The sequence below is a fragment of the Chlorocebus sabaeus genome, chromosome 1 (genome assembly GCF_047675955.1).
Source record: "Chlorocebus sabaeus isolate Y175 chromosome 1, mChlSab1.0.hap1, whole genome shotgun sequence".
Classification (NCBI taxonomy): domain Eukaryota; kingdom Metazoa; phylum Chordata; class Mammalia; order Primates; family Cercopithecidae; genus Chlorocebus; species Chlorocebus sabaeus.
In genome coordinates this window covers 46,504,073-46,528,146 of record NC_132904.1, presented here as the reverse complement: position 1 = coordinate 46,528,146, position 24,074 = coordinate 46,504,073, and the positions used below count along the sequence as shown (strand labels likewise).

Genomic DNA, 24,074 nt, shown 5'->3' with positions numbered 1-24,074 from the left:
AATCTTTTTTTTAAACCCCAAAATTCAAAACTGCTACTGCTTTTTTATACAAATTTCTATCTTTGATAAGGCAATCTGAGTATTACCTTTCAATCCTTCAATAAAAGTATCCCAAACAGAAGGGCTATCACTGTAACTAAGCTTGATACTCTCTTTTGCTCTTTTCAAGTCCAGGAGAAAAAAGTACTTCTTCAGGAATTGGCAAGCCAGAATTTCAGGAGAGTACTGTTGCAAAGTGTGGTCCGCATGTCCACTGGTGCTTTTGATCTTAGAATTCAATACATTCAACTCCAAACACAATGTTGTCAATTCAGCCAGGTCGTTCTGAAGACCACTTGCAATGGTGCATGGAGAACATATTTGAAACAGGTCATCCAGAGACTCCCTTGGACTCCTCACACATTCACATGCTGTTTTATCAATAGTTTCTTCATTGCCTAAAGAGTCCCTTTTTTCTTCTTCATTATCTTCATCTAATATTCCCTTTTTTGATTCATTAACTAATAGTACATCCTGGTTCGATTTCATGGACGAGTTGTCAGTATCTGAAATGCCTGAAAAGTCCTTCATGGCAAATGTTTTTTCTAAATATGAAAGCCACTCCTGTAAAACCATTCTCAGAGACTCGGATTCAAATAAAACCAGAGGGTCCTGTAGCTTGGTCCTATACAAGACAGACAAGTATGAAATTTGCTTCATGTGTTTTTCTTAAAACAAATTAATTCAAGCCAAATTAACCTAACCAATGTAACATACTCATCTGGAATAAATGTTACTTTTCAATTCTTTCAATAAAAACTGTCTCAACAGATGACAAAACAGAAAACATAAACTTGGCAGTGTTTACTAATTCCCCCTCCTTTTTTTTTTTTGAGATAGGGTCTTGTTTTGTCACCCAGGCTAGAGTGCGGTGGCACAAATATAGCTCACTGCAGGCTCAAGTGATCTTCCCACCTCAGACTCCTGAGTAGCTGGGAATACAGGCACATGCCACTACACAAAGCTACTTTTGGTATTTGGGGTTTCGTCATGTTGCCCTGGATGGTCTCAAACTTTTGAGCTCAAGCGATCCGCCCACCTCAGCCTTCCAAAATGCTGGGATTATAGTCATGAGGCACCACGCCCAGCCTAATTCTTCAATTTCAATTCCAGATGAGGCTACCTCTGCCCCAAACTATCACAGGACCACTACTGATGGACTCAGAAAGTCATTCCCATTCTGGGCTTGTGTGAAGGCTGCTAATCTCAGAAGTTTTACACACAAAGCTAGGAATATTGAAAGTCAAATACCAAAAAATTAACATGAAAAAAATCTTATTGCTGCCAAGAATGAAAACTTCAGTGCCTGGGTTTTTCCTATTAATCCTAGGAAGGCAACTTGGACTTAATAAAAGGAAAGACCATTTATAACAACTTCTCTAATCAACTATATATTTCACATAAGGCCCATAAAAAAGTTACGATATAATGATTCACTTCATTTACTAAACTGCCTTGAGAAGTCACTATAAAGGTTTCTCATTATACTCACATTGCTTCCGCTGTTGCTACTTTAAGCTCCTGGAGCCTGTCTTCTTCTGGTGGTGGACTAGTTACCTCTTTTTCCTCCCTAAGAAAACGTGAAAAATAACAATAACATTCACAAGAGTTAGAGGGGATCAGAGTTGTTTTTTTTTTGAGACAGGATCTCACGGTTGCCCAGGCTGGAGTGCAGTGACGTGATCTCGGCTCACTGCAACTTCCGCCTCCTGGGTTCAAGCAATTCTCCCTGCCTCAGCCTCAGAGCTTTCTTAGACAAATATTTCTTTTTTTTTTTTTTTTTCTTTTTTTTTGAGACAGAGTCATGCTCTGTCACCCAGGCTGGAGTGCAGTGGTGTGATCTCTGCTCACTGCAAGCTCTGCCTCCCGGGTTCACATCATTCTCCTGCCTCAGCCTCCTGAGTAGCTGGGACCACAGGCACCCGCCACTGTGCCTAGTTAACTTTGTTTTTGTGTTTTTAGTAGAGATGGGGTTTCACCATGTTAGCCAGGATGGTCTCGATCTCCTGACCTCGTGATCCGCCCGCCTCAGCCTCCCAAAGTGTTGGGATTACAGGCATGAGCTACCGCACCCAGCCCTTAGACAAATATTTCCTACACTTACTAAATGGCAAGTATTAATACTCTTATTACATCAGACGAATAGACGAATAGAAAAGGTGGTCCTTGGCCTCAAGGTGATAAGCTCCAGTAAGCTCTCATTAGAAAGAAAGGCATGCAAACAACTAAGTATAATTTAAAAGAAGAGTAAGTTGAATACCAAAGAGCAGCTCTTTGAAGAGCATTGTGATATGAAAGCAGAGAAGAAGAAATAATTTTTCTGAGTAGGGAAAGCGACAGATTCCTAAGGAGGTATTATTTGTGTTACAAAAAACGGTGGGAGAATACTCTGGATAGAAGACATAGCATGAAGAAAGGTAGTGAGGTATCAGAGTACACACTTAGTTCTCTGACAGGAGTGAAATTTACAGCACTTAGAAAATGTGGCTGGAAGGTAGCTACGGTCAGATAGAAGGCTGCATTAAATGTCATATCAAAAAATCTGTACTTTTTTTCTATAAACACATGGATTCACTAAGTTATTCTGAGGATTACAAATCTTTTATTTCATCTGGCTGTCCATGGGTTTCCAAACCCCAATACCACTGGTGTCCAAACACTGGTCCCATGGGTTTCTCTCTTAATTCCTGGGTAAGTGCTGAATTTGCTTGCCTTTAATACCCAGATTCCCTAAACTGTAAGGCAGAAGCCAGAAAGACAAGATACTCCACACTATGCCCGAACAAGGGCTCTGCTACAACTCTGCTACACAAGGACCAGGCCACCAGCATATCATGGGAAGGTACCTGACAGGACATCAATGCCAACTGTTTGATCAACAGTGTCTTCATTGCCTAAAGAATCCCTTCTTTTCTTTTTCATTATCTCAATCTAATATTCTGTTTATTAGAGAATAAAGTATTATGTTACATGAGACAATTAGATGAATATAAAAGGTGGTCCTTTTGCTATTGCTTGATGAGTCCTCGACTCAAATAATAGCACATTCGGATCTTGCAGGCCAGAGAGCATCAGCGACATTCCCAAAGTCACATACTAGTCATAAGCAGAGCCAGGACAAGGTCTAGATCCTTGGTCATCCTACTCTTAATATAATACTCCTGTGAGATCCCAGAAGTTTGAAGAGATTATGGGGGAAGGAGGGGAGTTATGCAGGGGAAAGATGGAAGAGGTACTAAATTAAAACTCGGCTCTATAGATCTGCTTCAGGGTGATGTGATTTTTCAACACTTTGTGGAACTTCACAATTTTTATAAGCTACACAAACAATCCTTAATGAATGCAGACATACACGTGCCTTCTTGAAAAGGACATAGCCTATGGCACAGGTGTCCAATTTTTGGCTTCCCTGGGCCACACGGGAAGAATTGTCTGGGGTCACACATAAAATACACTAACATTAACAATAGCTGATGAGCTATTAAAAAAAAAAATCACAAAAAAACTCATGTTTTCAGAAAGTTTACAAATTTGTGTTGGGCTGCATTCAAAGCGGTCCTGGAACACATGAGGCCCACGGGCCACAGGCTGCACAAGGTTGGTCTATGGCTTTCTTAAAACTGACAGCTGGATTCCCTAGAATGTATAGAGAGTGATGTCTAAGAGCTTACTCGGTGTCTTCATCCTTTGGGCAGGTATCTGAACTCCCATCCTCTTCACATGATTGCTCATCACCCCTGAGCTCTGATCTCGCTTTCAGATCAGGGCTTGTGTGAAGGGTGCCAATCTTCTCAGTAGTTTTACGCACAAAGCTAGAAACACTAGAAGTCAAATACCAAAAAATTAACATGAATAAAAACTTATTACTGCCAAGAATGAAAACTCAGGTTTTCATTCTTGACTTTTCTGTGTTTCTATTAGTTCTAGGGAGGCAACTTGGACTTAGTAAAGACTGTTTATAGCAACTTCTCTGTTCAAATAATAGTATTTCACATAAGCCCCATATAAAACTTACAATATAATGATTCCCATTATTTACTAAATTGCCCTAAGAAACCAGTGTTTCAGGGCTAAAGAAAAGGTCTTTAACTCCAGCTGTATCTGTAATATTTCTATCAACTTGGGCAAAACCATGTGATCATCAGCCCCATTCTGGTCACAGAACAACAAAGAATTGCTTCATGTAACTCAGCTGTTAACTAGTCACAATATAGCCTTCTTAAGCAAAACTTGTACCCAGTAAGACTCAGATACACGGTTAAGTAGCTGCACAGAGTCCTCTCTCAAACTCAAATGTCAACCCTGGTCCCATGGAGTAGCTAGAAAGAATTCTGAAAAGACCCCAAGTCTGAGCCCAAACTGACCATTAGAAAGGATCAACTAAAGACTAATGATACATGGAAACTATTCCCATCAGAGATTTTTTTATTTTTGATCTCTTGAGGGTGTGGACACCTACACCTGTAACAACTCAAATACCAGCTACTAAAACAGAGGGAAACTGATTCCCCAAGGTAAATGAGAAGTTAATAGCTTCATATAACAAGTTATATGGAAAACAAGAGACTTCTTTTTTCTCATTTTCCATTCTCTCTCTAATGTGGCAACTGAAGTAAGATCAGAAATGGAATTAAATGACAAGACTAATTGGTTTACCTTTCTTTGACAGCCTGAAGAGACACAAGAGGAGATGGAGAACGAAATGGTAATGGAATGCCGAAGGGGAGAAAAGTTTCATTCTTATCTGTCTCAAACATCACTGGAGCATGAGAAACATTGTCTAATGAATGGAATCAGGAAAAAAAGAAACAAAATCTAACCATGTGGGAGCTGTTTTAATCTTCAAAAAAATTCTGAAATGAATAAACCGAAAGAAATGAAGGATTCAATACCAAAATCACAACTGACCCAGAAACAAATGAGCGAAACACAGGTTTACAAAATGCACGGGATGGTCCACATAAAACAGAGGCAGGTACCTTCAATTGCCTACTAACCCTGAGTCCCCATAAGTCAAAAAGGGAGTTTAGGGTCTCTATTATTCTCTTCTCAATAGTTCAGCCATAGGAATACTCGCACATCGAAAAAGGAAGGCAATGACCCCCAAAACTGTAGTAATTTTTCATTCCTGATGAAAAATAATTTGGTTAGTCAGGATAAAATCTTCCCACTCTTTTGGTTAATGACCTTTCTTTCATAACCTTTCCAGCATTTTGATGCATGATCAAAAATAGGCCCTAATGTTAGTCCAAACATGAGGGGAAAAAATACTAAACATAAACCAACTCTTCTAGTAGGCAGCATATCTGTAGATCTGGATGGAATGTTCTATCAACATGTTAAAAATTATTAACACTTCAGAGAACTTCTGTGCACAAGATAATCCTGGTAACAAGAGCTTATGGAAAATAATGGCTTCACATCAGGAACCAACAACAGACATATTCATCACCTTCATTTCCGTGTGAGCCACAGCACTGATCTGGCAGGTCCTCTTCCTGCTGTGAGGTGAATTCTTTAAATCTCTCATCCTCTGAGAGGGTTTGGCTGTGAAGGGAGCAAGAGTCTTCATCTGACTGACTGCCTCTTCTACTACTAATGATACGATAAATACCAGAGTCCAAGATGCTGAAACTTTCCTAAAAATTAAAAGAATTCCAAAAATAAAAAGTAAAAATTTCCTTTATAATATTAATATAACTTCTGCAAAGAAATACCAACACTCAAGTGGAAAGTTAATAACAACCATTATGGCTTATTAGAACAAACTGATGAGCAAGGCTTAGGCGCCTGGCAGCTGGGTCACTCCGTGTGCCAGTGGCATCAGTTGCCATATTTCACCAGCTTGTCTTCATAAAGCGTGGTAGTGAGAATGGGGATTAAATGAGATAATCCGGAGCTGCATTCAGACTCAAATTAGCATGAAGCACCTGAAATCACATATTAGAGCAACGTAACTTATGCTGGGAGCTATATGAGTACATCAGGGAACAGAAAATAATAAACAATGACAAAACAAAATGTGGCTCCAAGACACACCTAAATGGAGGCTTCACAGAGCTGGGCTGGTAGCTGAACAAAAGTTCACCCCTTCCCACCAAAAAATCTAAATGGAAAGGACAACAAATTTGGGGATCCTAGAGGTAAATAAGAACAACCGAAGGTGGAAAAATCCTTTAAAGGTGAGAATACTTACATGTGATGAAATTGAGCTTCTTCTACTGCTACAAGCTGAATCCAAAGGTTCAAATTTTAAGATCAATTCTTCCAGTTGAGAAATTAGATCATTGTAGGTGCCATGGTCCAGCTGAGATTTCAAATGCTCCAATTTATCTGCAGTCAAAGTTTTTCTTGCCTAATAAAAGAATATTGCAATAGAATAGCTATTTGTAGGTAAATCTATATTCAAATGGCCGATATATTGAAAGAGGTCTAGGTCGGGCATGGTGGCTCATGCCTGTAATCCCAGCACTTTGGGAGGCCAAGGTGGGTGGATCCCCTGAGGTCAGGAATTAGAGACCAGCCTGGCCAACATGGTGAAACCCCGTCTCTACTAAAAATACAAAAATTAGCTGGGCGTGGTGGCAGGCGCCTATAATCCCAGCTACTTGGGAGGCTGAGGCAGGAGAATCGCTTGAACCTGGGAGGTGGATATTGCACTGAGCCGAGATCGACCCACTGCACTCCACTCCAGCCTGAGGGACAAGAGCGAGACTGCATCTCAAAAAAAAAAAAAAAGAAAAGAAAAAAAGAAAGAAAGAAAGAAAGAAAGAAAGAAAGAAAGAAAGAAAGAGAGAGGTCTAATACAGAACATAAAACTTCAATGGTGCTTTAAAAAGGCTTAGCAAGCTAGAGAAAGATTTAATGAGAATTTTCTTAGAATTAAGAATTTAAGGCCATGTGCGGTGGCTGACACCTGTAATTCCACACTTTGAGAGGCCAAGGTAGGTGGATCACTTGAGGTCAGGAGTTCGAGACCAGCCTGGCCAACATGGTAAAACCCCGTCTCTACTAAAAATACAAAAAAAATCAGCTAGGTGTGGTGGCGAGTGCCTGTAGTCGCAGCTACTCAGGAGACTGAGACACGCGAATCACTTGAATCCAGGAGGCAGAGGTTGCAGTGAGCTGAGATTGCGCCACTGCACTCCAGCCTGGGTGACAGAGCGAGACTCTGTCTCAAAATAATAATAATAATAATAATTTAATTAAAATTTACCATATACACAATTATCCCCCTTAAAAACAAGTTCTGAAACAAATAAATTTGTATGCAAATTTGATATTTTAAATGAAAATTGTACCCAATTTCTTACCCTCTATCCACCCCTAGATATATCTATCATGCTTTCCCTGGGCATGTATTGCTGTATCTGTAGGTCATACAGACAGGGCTAATAAAGTCAAGCAACTTTGTAACACAATCTTGCAAGCTAGGATAGTTTCACCAATCCAAGGCAAAGATGTCTAGGTAAGCTCTGACTCACTCTGCTGGCAATGACAGAATTTTGGAAAAGACAGCAGGTACGAGCAGCCAGGTTCCATAGGCCTCTTCTTAGCAGGCGTTCCACACAGCGCTCCACGGATATCAGGGAGAGATGTGAGACCTTCCCATTTAGGTGCAAACAGAACAATTCATTCTTATAGACAGCCACATCCTGAATATCTACAAAAACCACAGGTGTGAACATACAAAACATTAACCAAATATCCCTTACAATTTTAAAAGGGTTGAAATTATTCTAATAAATTCATTTCTTATGTAGGGTTTGGCTTGACTGAATTTCATCTCTATTTTTGTACTTGCAGTTCAATGAAGAAATCATATTTTAGAAACTATTCTAAAAAGATCAAGAATAAAAGATGTGAAGAAAGAACTCTCTCTCTCTGACCTAAAGTCTTATGTTTTAAAGTGCTGCTTTCTGTGAAAAGAAATTGGGACATTAAAAGAGGATAATCTACATTAGAGGCCACACTATAAGGTTCCTGAGCGTTACAACCTGGTCCTCAATGAACGGATTTTAACACAGTATGTAAATCAATATACAGTTAATGAGAAAATATCTGCCTTCAAGAAAATATCTGTCTCGGCAGAGTATCCTGAAAGGACTTAAACGACTAGTTTTCAAGGGACATACTTAAGAAATTTAAGCCACAAGAAAATCACTGTTGATGAGACCAGTAAGTAATGATTTCTTTCTCTCTCTCCTTTTTTGGTTTTTACAAAAGTAGAAAAAGAACCAAAAAGTCAACATATACTCTCTACTGAGCAGCAATAGTAATAAAGCTAGATTTCCCCCACTTCTGGTTTTAACCCAAAGAATATAGAGACTGATTTTCTATCTCAGTCACATATGATGGCTGTTGCTCCCACAAGAACAATTTGAACGCCAAACTATAAAGATACAAAATGGGAGCCAAAGCAAGACTTCTGGCAGGGACAAAGACTCAGCGCAACAGAGGGACAAATAACCTGTTTGTTCCTTTTCAGCAGTTACTAATGAAAATTACACTTAAAATTACTCATGAAAACTGGAGGACACCATGTTAAGTGAAATAAGCCAGGAACAGAAAGTTAAAGACTACATGTTCTCATTTATATGCAGAAGCTAGAAAACATGTGATATCACAGAAGTAAAAAAGCAGAACAGAGGTGACAAGATTCTGGCAAGCGTAAGAGGAAGGAGGAGACAGGGAAAAGACTTGTTAAAGGATACAAAATCACAGCTAGACAGAAGGAATAAGTTCGACTGTTCCATAGCATTGTAGGATGACTATAGTTAATAACAATGTATGTTTTCTTTTTTTTTTTTTTTTTTTTTTTTGAGACGGAGTCTAGCTCTGTCGCCCAGGCTGGAGTGCAGTGGCCGGATCTCAGCTCACTGCAAGCTCCGCCTCTTGGGTTCACGCCATTCTCCCGCCTCAGCCTCCCGAGTAGCTGGGACTACAGGCGCCTGCCATCTCGCCCGGCTAGTTTTTTTGTATTTTTTTAGTAGAGACAGGGTTTCACCGGGTTAGCCAGGATGGTCTCGATCTCCTGACCTCGTGATCCGCCTGTCTCGGCCTCCCAAAGTGCTGGGATTACAGGCTTGAGCCACCGCGCCCGGCCAACAATGTATGTTTTCAAAGAGCTAGAAGAATAATGAACGTTCCCAACACAAAGAGCTAATAAATGTCTAAGATGATAGATATGCTAACCACCCTGATCTGATCAGGGTACACTATACACTGCATGTATCGAAACATCACTATATACCCCATAAATATGTACAATTATTATGTGTCAATTAAAAAATAAATAAAATTATTCATGAAAAAATAAATAGCTGAATACAAATTCACAAATGCATGTTTAGGAAGTACCTTACAATGGGAAACATCTACGGTCCATCTTTAAAAGAAACGTGACTGGACGCAGTAGCTCACACCTATAATCATACACGCTTGTAATCCCAGAACTTTAGGAGGCCAAGGCTGGCAGATCACCTGAGGTCAGGGGTTCGAGACCAGCCTGGCCAACATGGCGAAACTCCTTCTCTACTAAAAGTACAAAAATTAGCCAGGTGTGGTGGTACATGCCTGTAATCCCAGCTACTCAGGAGGTTGAGGCAGGAGAATCACTTGAACCCAGGAGGCGGAGGTTGCCGTGAGCCAAGATCGCACCAGTACGCTCCAGCCTGGGTGACAGAGCAAGACTTTGTCTCAAAAAAAAAAAAAAAAATCCTATTTTTCTACTTCTTAAATTACAAGAGAATGCTCCTACAATAATCTAATTTTCATAAGCATGAGATTAAAAATTACATAAAGAAAAATATAATTACCTTTGACTTCACTCCAAAGAAGAACTTGAACATTCTGAGGAAGGAAAATGTAAATTCCTCTTTCGGTCCAAGTCAGCACACAATGCTCACTGCAAGAGAATAAGTCAAGAGAATTCGAGGGTGCTAGGACACAAAAGTTTATAATTCCCTGAATTCAGATCCTTGCATTAGCTATTAAAGTAAAATCAGACTGTAGAAAGAAAACACAAGAGTGATCCATCTAATCGAGTCCTAACAACTCCTTTCTGTCTGTAACAACAGTCCACTAATAAATAGCGTAAAATGATACCAAACTGGGAAAATTCAGACATATATACTAGATATTTTCCAGAAAAAGAAAAGGGTCAGCTGGGTGCAGTGGCTCTCACCTGTAGACCCAGCACTTTGGGAGGCCAAGGCGGGTGGATCACTTGAGGTCAGGAGTTTGAGACTAGCCTGGTCAACATGGTGAAACCCTGTCTCTACTAAAAACACAAAAATTAGCCAGGCGTGGTGGCATGTGCCTGTAATCCCAGCTACTTGGGAGGCTGAGGCAGGAGAATCACTTGAAACCAGGAGGTGCAGGTTGCAGTGAGCCGAGACTGTGCCACTGCACTCCAGCCTGGGTGATAGGGCAAGACTCTGTCAAGAAAGGAGAGGGGAGGGGAGGGAGGGAGGGGAGGGGAGGGGAACAGTAATATTTTGATGTTGTTAGTTGTATGTGGGCAACAAAAGGCTGAGAACTCCTGGTCAACAATGTTCCAGGAGCTTTATTAAAGGCTCTGTCTATATTACCTAACTTTGTAGAAGCCAATCAAGGTAGATATACCATTCTTATTTTATTAAAAAGAGAAAAAGCTAAGGCTCAGAGAGATAAAATAATATGCCAAAGGCCATTCAGCACGAAATGTAGAAGACTCAGAATTTACACCAAGGATAGTCTGGCTCCAAAACCTGGACTCTTTTCCTGTGTAACACAGAATCTACTTCCTCCTCCACTTATCTTCACTAACCTACCCACTATTATCTGGAATCCTAACTATTCCACTTAACTGAATTCTCAAAAGTCACAGATTCCCAAACTGCCAAACCCAATAACCCTTCATCACTTCCCATTTTCTTAACCCCAAGCAGAAGACAACCTGGCTAACTGTTCTCTGCTTCTTGAACCCCACCTCCTGGGGCTCTAGGACACTGCATTTTCTTGGTTCTCTTTCTCTCCAGTTCTCTGGCACTCTCTCATCTTTTTCTATACTTACTCATAAATTTATCTCATATATTTTATTTACTCTCTCAAGGCTGCTACTATTTTTTATATACCACTGGTATATACCACTGATATATAAAAAAAAACTCCACTTCCTAATGCTGGTCAGGACATTCTCCAACTTACAATGTTCTTCATCTAGCCACCTCTCAAGGATCAGAAGTTCTACTTCCCTCTGAAATCCTCCCTTACAGCCCACAGCACTCACCCTATTTCTTGCACTCAACCTATTTCTTACACTGTTGCTCATATGGCACTAAATCATGTACTTGCACTGTCACAACTCTTACTTCTTACTGTTGTTAAACTTTTCGGAGAAATAAATCACACCTCTCCAATAAATTACAATATTAAGAACAGGGACCATATTTCTTTTTCCTTTATGTTTCCAAGAATACTAAAAATGGTTCCATGTGTCTATGAAACTAACTGATTTTTAACAGGAGTTGAGTACTCATGTAAGTGTTAAACATTTTGTCAATATGAAAGACCCGATCACTATCCCTACACGATAGTAATCTTTGTCATAAAATGCAAGAAATGGTCAGAATCTTAATCCAAAGTCAAATTGAGAAGGCTGCCTTCAAGAGTCAGAGGAGAAAAAAAAAGGAAGGGGTCCAGAGGATCCCTGAGAAAGAGATACAGGATCATAATTTTGATACTGAACCTGACATTGAGCTTGGAAAACTCCTTAGGAATTGCAACCTAGATTAGATGGGGGGCTGGGGACGGGAACTTAGATAAAAGCTGATACTTGTAATTTATCCATTCCTCATCCCCTTATCCCTACACTGATAATAAATGGGGACACAAACCTAAGAGGATTGTTTTAAAGTTCGAGAAAGTAATACCAATGTGCCTGAAAGGAAACAAAGTGCATAAGGATGCCCCCTCTGGGATGTATGGGTTGCAACAGTAAAAGTCCCACAGGGCACAGTGTACAAATGAAAAAAATAAACAAACAGGAATGAAAAGAAGCCCTCCTCTTCATGTTTTTGAAACAACTTTTTGCTGAATTCACTATCATTTGAGAGTTTTCTATGTGTCTAGCACTGCCCATAGAAAAGGAGTTGACAATCTGATGCTGGGATGCATATTCATAATACAGTAAGAGTGGCAATGATAAAGGAATGAATATGGTTTGACAACAGTACATGCACAGGAACAGGCTGTCTAATGTAAGCCTCTTGGAGGAATCAGCAGAGGTTTCAAAACGGCATTAATTGTTGCTTTAGCTGAGGAACAGGCAGAGTCAGATCATCAAAGGTTTTGTCTACCATGGTAGGGACTGTTAGCAGGAGCTTTAAATAGCTACAGTCAAAAGAGTAACTCTACCAGGAGAGCTAAGTGTATTATGGTCCGACTACTAGAAAACATACTCTTGGGTACTTTGGGAGGCCAAGGCAGGTGGATTCCCTGAGCCCAGGAATTCGAGACCAGCCTGAGCAACAAGGTAAAACCCTGTCTCTACTAAAATATAAAAAATTAGCCAGGGGTGGTGGCGTGCACCTGTGAGTCCCAGCTACCTGGGAGGTTGTGGCAGGAGAATTGCTAGAACCTGGAAGGCGGAGGCTGCAGTAAGCCGAGATCGCACCACTGCACTCCAATCTGGGTGGCAAAGCAAGACTCTGTCTCTAAAAAAAAAAATACTCTTGGGTAAGGGACTTCCCAACACCCTGCACATCACATCATAGTCAACAAATATTTATTAAGTATCTATCACATGCCAGGCATTAGGCCAAGCATTGAAAAAATAATAGTGAACAAAACAGAAATAAAGCCCTCATGGAGCTTACTGTCTAGGGTAAGACATGTATAAATACTATATTAATATGTAATTATATTATATTAAATATTATATTAATATGTAACTATATTAATTGTAATTTATTATATTAATTGAAATTAATTGTAACATATTATATTAATATGTAATTATAAACAAATAATATAATATGTAATTATAAAAATTAATATGTAGTTATAAATTAATATGTAATTACAAAATTATAACATGTAAATATAATATATAAACGTAATTATATTGTATATAATTATAAAATTATAAAATTTATATATAAATATATAATATGTAATATATGAATTATATATTATATAATACATAAAAATGACAAGTGCCATAAAGGAAGAATGCTAAAGAAGGAAGAGTTTTTAGCATGCTTTATCTAATTATGGGCAAATAAATGTCTTTCTCTAGTAACTTTCATGATGAATTAGAATTATGGAGTTACTAAAGTGTTATAATGTCTATAATTCACTTTTTAATTTTATTTTTTTGAGACAGAGTCTTGCTCCGTAGCCCAGGCTGGAGTGTAATGGCACGATCTCGGCGCCCAGGCTGGAGTGTAATGGCACGATCTCGGCTCACTGCAACCTCCACCTTCCAGGTTCAAGTGATTCTCCTGCCTCAGCCTCCCTAGTAGCTGGGATTACAGAAGCGTGCCACCATGCCGGGCTAATTTTGTATTTTTAGTAGAGACAGGGTTTCTCCATGTTGATAGGCTAGTCTCGAACTCCTGACCTCAGATGATCTGCCTGCCTCTGTCTCCCAAAGTGCTGGGATTACAAGCATGAGCCACACCCAGCCTTATAATTCACTTTTAAATACTTCAGTGTAGGAAGTATGACAAATACATAAGCTGGTTTTTATCCTTACCCTTAGAGGCAATCAGTTAAATTTCAATTACTTTTAAAAAATCACAAACAGTGGTTAGTTACCCTTTGAAAGAACTGAATCAGGTGTTCGCACTCCAGTGTACCATTGTATGGTACAACTTTGTATTGTACAACATTGTATTGTATGAATAGCAACTTCATACAACGTTTGCTGAATTTGCATCAGAGATCTTATTAACTAGCCTAAGGGATATCAGAAATAATTTTTTATTGATGAGTTCAAGATATTGGCTGGAAATCATACACTGGCACTCTTGCTCTTGCAGAACAAGGTGTAAGAATTGGCAGGCCCAGCAGTTAACAACTTTTAGGGCAGCACTTTGTGCTGGACTTTGCACCAAATCCAACTAGAAGGCTGGCTGAACTCTGACTTTAGAATACGGCTGAAACTGCCTCCAGCAGATCTTTCATGCAAGTTATTTGTCAGAGTACCTACAGGATAGAGAGCTGAAATTTCACCAAGCATACAAGAACAAGTTCTACAACTTTTTTTGTGCCTGCTTGCTAAAAAGACATACATCTGTGTGGCAGATTTTGATCTGGGACTTGCTTTCATTATAGCATCCCACCAGCTAGGAGAGGTTATGAAGAGGTTAGTAGAGCTATCTTAGCTCTAATTGTTAGAAGTTTCTTGGCAATTATAAACTCTCCAATTGGCTTGGAAAGAGAAGTGTATTTCTAGGATCTTTGCATTCCTTTTAAATACAGAACACTTCATGTAACATAATTATTTCCTAACTTTCTAAAAATAATTTAGTGCAAAAATAACCTTAAAAAACTAACTACTTCTGAACAAGAAATAGAGATTAAAAGCTAAGTATTCTTTTTTTCCCCCCAGATCAAAGAAAAGTAGAAACTTACCTAAGATGTAAGAGTTTGGGGAAAGACAAAGATTGGGAGGATCCAACTGTATGATCATACTGAGGTTCTGATCTAGAAAGTAAATACATCTGTTAATGAGTTTATCTGTTAGAAGTATAACATAAAATTATACTTTTCCCAATATAGGGTAATTTTTGCCTCCAAAACAAATTCAACAGCCTAACTACATCTGCCCTTATTCAACTCACACTAATCATAGGAAAGGTAATTCTCAAAGACTTCTTTGGTTTTTCTGAATCTTTTAATAAAAATTCAACTTCACTCTGAAAAGACGTAATAAAATCTTTTTGTTTTTTTTTGAGACGGAGTCTCGTTCTGTCGCCCAGGCTGGGTGCAGTGGCATGATCTCGGCTCATTGCAAGCTCCGCATCCTGGGTTCACGTCATTCTCCTGACTCAGCCTCCTGAGTAACTGGGACTACAGGCATGCACCACCACGCCCAGCTAATTTTTTTTTTTTTGTATTTTTAATAGAGACGGGGTTTCACCGTTAGCCAGGATGGTCTCAATCTCCTGACCTCGTGATCCACCGGCCTCAGCCTCCCAAAGTGCTGGGATTACAGGCGTGTGCCACCGCGCCTGGCCAGGTATAATAAAATCTTTAACACTTACACAATATCAGAGATTTTCACCCAACCTCTATATATAAGCTCTTCAAACAATCCTAACAAGCCATACAAATCATTACCTTAGAGTAATCACAGGGAGAGGTGGCAACGAGAGGAGTTTCTTGAACTGATGTGTACTTATAACTTCTCCATCAAAGTTCACTTCCCACATCCTAGAGCCTGGGCGAGCACAATATATCAGAGGTTGCTGGCCCCCAGAACATCTTCCAGGAAAGAAACAAGCTCCATATTCTCCATCTCTTTCCTTGTTTCCAATTTTCCAAAACTTTTCTCTAACATCCAGAAAGGAAGAGAAAGCAGATTTACTTACAAAAAAAAGGCAAAAGCAATGGCACTACAAATCAGCATGGGCATAATAACTCCACTCACAATGCCTTCTCCTTCATTCATAATAGCAATATACTGAAAAAAACAAGAGACTGGAAAGATCAAAATAGGGTTCTGGCTCTGATTTGCCATTAGCTATTTCTGTGACAGGAAGCAAATCATTTCATATTAGTACTTAGTTTATTAGCCACAGAATAAGAGGCTCAGAATTAATGTAAAGGCCCCTTTCAAATCTAAAAAGTGAATGCTACTGAACTATTTCGTACATCCTTGAACCCTACTAATTGCTTCTAAAGTCACTTTGTAAAATGTTCTCTGGACACTCTATGGAAGCTCCTAATCTAGTTCTCCAACCCTGTCTCCAAGTCACTTCCTCACCACAAACACCCAATAAATTTACTTTTTCCTCAAAAACCCAGGTCCTTCTGAAACTCTGCACTTTGGAGTATTCTGCTCCCTTAGGATTACATGAGTTAGATATATAAAAGAGCTCAGTACACTGCCTGGGAACATGGAAGGTGATAATGACGAGGTAGATGTCTCTTCCTAAAAACTCCTGTTACTTACCCTCCATGATTCCATCATTCCTCCTCAGAAACTTTCCCTGAATCCCATATATGGAATTACATGCTTCCTATGCTTTGTTTTCATAGCACTTATGACATGATATATGGCAATTATGTCTATTTAAACAGCAAATCATGACTTTTCAGGGCAAAGGACACTTCTTATTCCTCTTTGGTTGGATTCCCAGTGTGTAGCACAGTGTCAGGCCTACAGAAAGCACTCAATACATTGTAGAGTTCCATAAACTCAATCTCTTTTATTGAAGAGTGATCTAGTATGCTCTCTAGCATGAATTTACTAGATAACCTCAGATAATTCAATAACTACTTCTGTAGTTACTTGCTTTATGAATAAAACATAACATTTGCTTTACTTTAAGAACATTGGTGTAAGAGTGCTTTGAAATGTATACAGAGCAGTACAGGAAGTAGTGGTTTTATTACTTATATTCCTTATTTGGGAAATAAAATATATTTCTTCCTTATTTTATATATTTTATGATACCTAATATGGTGCTAAGGATCTGGAGGACTATAATAAATGTTTGCTGAGTGAAAAATGCAATCAATTCATTATCATTTGTATCCTCATTAATCTTACTTTCTATTATTTTTCAAATAATATGTCACAGGCCCAAAGTTGAGTATTTTCACATATGCTACCTTAGTTAATCCTTAACACTAAATTTACATGAAACAAAGTCATACCTATCACTTTGGCTAGTCACTAGGAGGCCCAGCTTTTAAAAATATATATATATACTGTTTGTTGGGAGGGAAAATAGGTTGAAACAAAAAGATTTTTTAACATAAGTATATATTTTATTATACTATCCATGTTCCCAAAAACTGAATTCTAGCTAACAGAGAGTAAGCACATCTAAACATGTTATTTTTACAAGAGGTTCTAGGCTACTATCATCCAACTTTAGTTATGAAATAGGTACACGGGGGTTGATTACACAATTCTCCCTTCTTTTGTGTAGGCTCAAAACTCTCCATGACAAATTTTCAAAAGGAGATGGTCCTGAGAAATATGATAGCTGCCACATCCAGTGAAAAAAAGAAAGGCCAGTGAAAATTTCCTTGCAGTGAGAATGGCTGAGAACTTTGGCAGAGTGATGCATAATACTCATTTTCAGCTGTCTGCTATTCTGCTCTGGTATTTCACAGCTACCTCTAATGCACTCCTTTGCCACTCATTGGACCTCTGGCTCTATCTACCCTTGAGATTTTGATGAAACACTTATCTTCGTAAAGCTCTTATTCTTCATCCAATTTTACCCTTTAGTAAAATTCTATTAAAATAAAACAAATCTTGAAAACAACAAAACTCAAAGAAGCCTTCCTGCTTCCCCATATAAAAACAGGCCTTTGGCCTTCTCTCATGGCACTTAGAATACGCCTCACCAGCAACGGGCTCACGGAATACTTGTCTTAGTCACCCACTGGACTGTCTTAGACTCCTCTACCTCCTCTCTGCTCTCTAACATCAGCTTGCATACAACTGATTCCGTAACATCTGTAATAGCCAAGGGCAGTGGTTCTTGCCTGTAATCCAAGCACTTTGGGAGGCTGAGGCAGGAAGATCACTTGAGCCCAGGAGTTCAAGACCCGCCTGGGTAACATGACAAAACCCAGTCTCTGAACAAAATACAAAAAATTAGCAGGGCATGGTGGCATATGCCTGTAGACCCAGCTACTTGAGAGGCTGAGGTAGGAGGATCGCTTGAGCTGGGGAGGTCAAGGCTGCAGTGAGCCATGATCACACCACTGCACTCCAGCCTGAGTGACAGAGTGAGACCCTGTCTCAAAAAAACAAAAAAGAAAAGAAAAGAAAAAAAAAAATCTGTATAACTGATTGATGGGGCTTGGGGTAGATAACTTCTAAGTTCCTCCCATTTCTAAAAGTCTGCATTTCTGGTGACTAATGGATGGCCAATATACCTCTCAGTGTCACACAAGAAGGATCGAGTTAGTGAAGATATAAGTAGCCTTCCATCCAAATAATCTAACTGTACAACACAGGAGTCAACTGTTGTTATGGTCTGAACAGGAAACATCACAAAAGCAGCAGCTGCCTAAAAGGAATGTGAGAAAGAAATAAAGTTTATTTAATCATAACATATACATGTGATCTCTTCCACTTTACCTTGTAAATGAAAATAACTTGAATAGCAAAATAAAATTTTCAAATAAGCCAAAATTTAATTTGCTTGTAAGGATATCGAAGTTTCACTCACTTAAGAGTTGTATTAAATAATTTGGTACGTTAACTGCAGAAGGGAATTCTTAAGGCTCTGTTTGTGATCATCTAATCTTAGAGGTTAGAATGAAAAAGATGAAGCAAGCTTTAGAACTTGTTAGTCAGGCGTGGTAGCACAGATCTATAATCCCAGCTACCCGGGAGGCTGAGATAGAAGGATTGCTTGAGCCTAGGAGCTTGAAGCTGCAGTGAGCTTTGATCGAGCTACTATATTCCAGCCTGGGCAACAGAGGAAGAACCTGTCTCTAACTAAATAAAGTTCTGGAGTACGTGAGAGAATTTTTCACCTGTAGATAGTACTTCTCCCTTTGAGAAAAAGACAAAGTACGTTTACTATGTATAGGGTTTCTATATTTTAGATCCAAAATATATTAAGAATCAATTGATAACTTTGATCGGTCATGATGGCAAAAACCAGAAAAATATTCTGATGTGTTCATTAAAATAAAGTAATTTAGCCAATAGCCAGGTGCAGTGGCTCATGCCTGTAATCCCAACACTTTGGGAGGGCAAGGTGAGTGGATCGCTTGAGCCCAGGAGTTCGAGACCAGCCTGGGCAACATGGCAAAACCCTGTCTCTACAAAAAATTTTTAAAAATTAGCCAGGCGTGGTGGTGCATGCCAGTAGACTCAGCTACTCAGGAGGTTTGGGGTGGGAGGATTGCTTCAGCCCGGGCGATCAAGAGTGCAGTGAACCATGATCTCACCACTGTACTTCAGCCTGAGTGACAGAGCAAGAACCTGTCTCAAAATAAAATAAAATAAAATATAAAATAAAATTAATTTAGCCAATAGTAGTTAGAGCCCTTCTTTTCTGCCAGGATCCTAAATAGAAACAAGCCAATGCGAGACAAATCCCTCTACTTCTGCTGTAATGGCCCCGGAGGAGCAGGACAAAGAGAAGCTGGTCTACTCTGTCTTAATGACAGACTGGAGCATTCTGTTAGGGTAAACTGAGTCTCAACCCTTCTACTCAGAAATAACTGCAGCAGGAAGCCTGAGAACCTGCAGAGCAGAGCAAAGCCCGAAGGTGTCTTCAAGATTCCATTCCAAATAAATTATATCCATCCTGATAAAAAAATATTCCTAGACCTATGAGTTTCTTCTACACAAGAAGCGGAGAAGATCAGGAGCCTGAGCAATTGGTGTCATTTCTATGTCTGTCATTTTATTCACACCAATAATAAATAGATTTCTTTTCTTTCTTAATAGCCTTATACTAAAGAATGCTTTAAATGAGCCATGCAGGTGAATCAGGAAGAACTGCAATAGATAACGTGCAAAGTACTGAAGTTAGCTCACAAAAGCCATTCAGTAACAGCATTGAGCTATAACAGGCTACCATATGTACTATATAAAAACAGGTCTCCTCAAAATCTCCAAGTCTGGACTCTGGATTAGTCTCCCAAGAAATATAGTAGATAAAAATCACATTCTTTAATTGGAAGTTTTATAAGACAACACCTTGTATCTCACTATATACACAAAGAATGGGACTGCTTCTCACCTTTGCTTGTTTAGAAGTACTGAGTTTGATGGCAGAAACCTTCCCAGCATGATCACCTACAAAAACTCTAAGAATAGCTGTATCCCAACAGAGAGCTGTGACTCTTCGGCCTTTGTGTTCTGAAGACACATAAATTTGTTCTGGTTTCCCACGACGCTCTTGATTTAATTCCCAAACAACTACAAGACCTTGACTGCAAGAATTGAGTCACAGAGGCAAACTTTTGGCAATGATGAACAAGGTACAATTTAATTGCATCACAGTATCAACTATACTAAATACATATGTAACTCTTATTCTTCAGAAAAGAGGAAGTATTATAAAAAGTCAAGATATTAATTTCCTTGTTTTAGTCACCAAACCAGTTTAATAGGAGAAGTTAAATGATCTAAATTATCTCTGTTCCCTTTCTCTTTTAAGGCCTTTGAAATGTCGTAACCTCAAATTAGCATTTTCTACAAACACTCGGATGACCAGCTGTCCGTTCTCATTTGCTGGGTACTGAGAGATTTCCCGAGACACAGGAATTTCAGCGTTAAAACTAGGACAATCCTAGGCAAACCAGGATGGTTGGTTACCCTAACACACACATTAAATAAAATAATTAAATGTGTCAAATTAAAATGCATTTGAAAAAAGACAGACGGTTTTAGAACAGATTCTTACCTGGTAGCTACAGCAACATAATCATCATCATGTAAACAATAGGCAACTTGAGAAATTGCACCTTCCTAGAGCACAAAAGAAAAAATATTTTTTAAATCTCAAGTTTTACATTATTATTTATTTATTTATTTATTTTTTTTTTTTTTTTTGAGACTGAGTCTCGCTCTGTTGCCCAGGCTGGGGTGCAATGATGCGATCTCGGCTCACTGCAACCTCCACTTCCTGGGTTCAAGCAATTCTCCGGCCTCCGCCTCCCAAGTAGCAGGTGCCCACCAAGACGCCCAGCTAATTTTTGTATTTTTAGCAGAGACAGGGTTTCACCATGTTGGCCAGGCTGGTCTCCAACTCCTGACCTCAGGTAATCCACCCGCCTTGGCCTCCCAAAACGCTGGGATTACAGGCGTGAGCCACCGCACCAGGGCACGTTTTACATTCTTTTATTCCAAACGATTATTTATATTGGAAAAATTTGCATTTATGAAAGAGACTCCAAATGGTATACGACAGAGCTGCCCTTAATCTTACCCTGTGTGAAAGAAAAAGCCTGTGCTTCCAACCTTCTTTCTGAATGAGATGGAGTCCTCCTCCTGAACTGCCCAAAGCCAACCATTTCCGAGACACAGCTATGCTCGTGCACTAAAAACATGTAAAGAGAAGTGTGAGATGATCACAGCTACTTAACCAAATAGACTATCCACTGAAAATAAATACTGAGGATTTATGCATCAGGCTCCTTCCCTCACTTTACCCTCTGCCCAAATGGACACAACATGACACTTACTCTCTAATTCTAGAATAGTAAAAAATACTGAAGAAAGAACATTTTGTTTTTAAACTTCTAAACGAATCTCACAAAGGCTGAATAGGCTCCACCGTGTGAGTAATTTTCCCTTGGCAAAAGCTGGCTGTTAGACTGTTCATATTTTGTGTAATTTGGCTAGGTCATTCCGATGCTAGCTACAACAATGGAAGACCGAGGAAGTGACCAGAAGATAAAGTAACCATGTTAAACATTCATTCATTTACATCACTTCTGATCTGTACAAACACCACAAAACATCCGCAAGTCTTAGGGTAGGTGAGACTCCATTAGAGAATGCAGTGGCCATGCTGTGCCCAATACCCTGTGGCAAAGTTATTAGTTGGTTGACTAAGAGACATTCCCAATCCTCTTCAATTTTGCTGCTTTTCACTACAGAAGTTGGAAAACCTAAATATTCACCTTCCCAGTTCCCTAGCTGCCAAGCGTTGCCATGTAACTCAATTCTAGCTAATATGACCAACACAGCTGAGGGCTTCTCAGGAAGGGAAGCTTTACCTTTCCAGATAAGAGGCAGAGCCTGTAGAAAGCCTTTGCCCTTTGCCCCCACTTTCTTGAGATGTTAATGAGAACAGTAAGACTGGAGACAGGACACACATTGCAAATGCAACTAAAAGCTAACATATGTACAATGGTAGAATGGGAAAAATGGGAGCCAGTTACATCATTGGGCCACTACACTAAACCCAGAACACTAACCTCCTATGAGATTATAAACATCTTTACCACTTAAGCTCCTATTAATATGTTACACCATACTGTAACTTGCAGCTGAAAAAATGTCTGATGTCAAGCCTCAAAACTGTTACTCATATTATTTTGTCTATCACTTCCTATTTTTCCCTTTCCTCAGATGCTAGTATTTCCTTTAGGGCAGTAGCAAAAGTATAAAAATGAAATTATTTTGGTACTGGTTATGAAACTTTGTTTTTTACCACATCATTCCTGAGTTTAATCAAAATAACTCAGAGATTGAAGGAAGTACATAGTTCTTTGAATTCCAAGGACAATCAAAACACATAGCTATTGGGAAAAGAAAAATAGCTCAGGGCAGTCTGAACTATGTGAAGTATGCAGGTCCAGACAGAAATGAATATGAGATATCAGTCATGCCCCCAATCTCGGCACCCATGCCTGGGGACAATTGTTTAAAGTCATTTTGTCACTGACTAGCTGTCTCGCCTGTTAACTTCATGTCACTGAAATCTGTGATACTAAGAACAATGTATAGCCAATCAATAGTTTTTGTTATTTTAATATGTTATTGGTAAACAACTCAGAATCTGCCTCCTTTTCCTTTAAACATCCACTTGGGCTGGACAAGGTGGCTCACGCCTATAATCCCAACACTTTGGGAGGTCAGAAGTTCGAGACCAGACTAAGCAACAGAATAAGACCCCAGCCCTAAATTAAAATTTTTTATTTTTAAGAAATCCAGGCCAGGCGCAGCAGCTCACGCCTGTAATCCCAGCACTTTGGGAGGCTGAGGTAGGAGGGTCACGAAGTTAGGAGATCGAGACCATCCTGGCCAATAAGGTGAAACCCTATCTCTACTAAAAGTACAAAAATTAGCTGGGTGTGGCAGTGTGCACCTTTAATCCCAGCTACTTGGGAGGCTGAGGCAGTAGAATCACCTGAACCCAGGAGACGGAGTTGCAGTGAGCCAAGATTGCACCACTGAACTCCAGTCTGGAGACAGAGCTAGATGCCATTTCAAAAAAAAAGGCCTGGTGCGATAGCTCATGCCTATAATTCCAGCACTTTGGGAGGCCAAGGCTGAAGGACTGCCTGAGCCCAGGAGTTTGAGATCAGTCACAGCAACATAATGAAACCCTATCTCTAAGAAATTTACAAAAATTAGTCGGGCCATGTGGTGTGGTGCACGCCTATAGTCCCAGTTACTTGAGAGGCTGAGGCAAGAAGACTGCCTGACACCAGTTCAAGGCTACAGTGCACTGCAGTGTGCTATGACTCAGCTATGATGACTGTGAATAGCCACTGTACTCCAGCTTGGGCAACACAGTAAGACTGCACCACCCCTTGCCCCACCATCCGTTTCAAAAAATAATCACCCAGCACGTTGGGAGGCTGAGGCGGGCGTATTACTTGAGGCCAGGTGTTTGAGAACAGCCTGGCCAATATGGCAAAACCCCGTCTCCACTAAAAATTCAAAAATTAGCCAGGCATGGTGGTACACACCTGTAATCCTAGCCTCTCTGGTGGCTGAGGCATGAGAATCACTTGAAACCAGGAGGCAGAGTTTGCAGAGAGCTGAGATGGTGCCACTGTACTCCATCCTGGGCAACAGAGCACGATTCCATCTCAAAAAAAAAAAAAAAAAATCCACTTGTAACTGCTGCTAATTAAAGTGTATATTTAAAACAACTTTTATCTATGTTCCCAGGTTGTAATCCTCATGCTTGGCCCTAATAAACTGTCTGCTTATATTATTTTTGCCTTTGTTTGTTTTGTTTTTTGGGTTTTTTTAATTACTTTTGAGATAGGGTCTTGCTGTATCACCCAAGCTGGAATGCAGTGGAGCGATCACAGCTCACTGTAGCCTCAACCTCCCCGGCTCAAGCAATCCTCCCAACTCAGCCTTCTGAGTAGCT

The 24,074-nt window shown here is 39.6% G+C and overlaps 1 protein-coding gene across 6 annotated transcripts in view; it reads right to left on the bottom strand.

Moving 5' to 3' along the window:
- HPS5 (HPS5 biogenesis of lysosomal organelles complex 2 subunit 2) overlaps window positions 1-24,074 on the bottom strand; it is a 45,110-nt gene that overhangs the window by 13,167 nt on the left and 7,869 nt on the right. For 4 of the 6 annotated variants that reach the window (XM_073017847.1, XM_008004852.3, XM_008004861.3 and 1 more), the window contains 14 exons: window positions 21,168-21,278; window positions 20,643-20,707; window positions 19,977-20,169; window positions 18,151-18,284; window positions 15,370-15,582; window positions 14,662-14,733; window positions 9,858-9,946; window positions 7,524-7,702; window positions 6,236-6,394; window positions 5,492-5,678; window positions 4,696-4,819; window positions 3,711-3,860; window positions 1,532-1,609; window positions 87-664 (listed from right to left, as the gene is read on the bottom strand). In XM_073017847.1, the coding sequence (XP_072873948.1) occupies window positions 87-664; window positions 1,532-1,609; window positions 3,711-3,860; window positions 4,696-4,819; window positions 5,492-5,678; window positions 6,236-6,394; window positions 7,524-7,702; window positions 9,858-9,946; window positions 14,662-14,733; window positions 15,370-15,582; window positions 18,151-18,284; window positions 19,977-20,169; window positions 20,643-20,707; window positions 21,168-21,278 (2,332 nt within the window). Of the gene's footprint in view, window positions 1-86; window positions 665-1,531; window positions 1,610-3,710; window positions 3,861-4,695; window positions 4,820-5,491; window positions 5,679-6,235; window positions 6,395-7,523; window positions 7,703-9,857; window positions 9,947-14,661; window positions 14,734-15,369; window positions 15,583-18,150; window positions 18,285-19,976; window positions 20,170-20,642; window positions 20,708-21,167; window positions 21,279-23,661; window positions 23,744-24,074 lie in introns of those variants that run through there. The other 2 variants (XM_073017849.1, XM_008004878.3) reach the window with 2 other exon arrangements.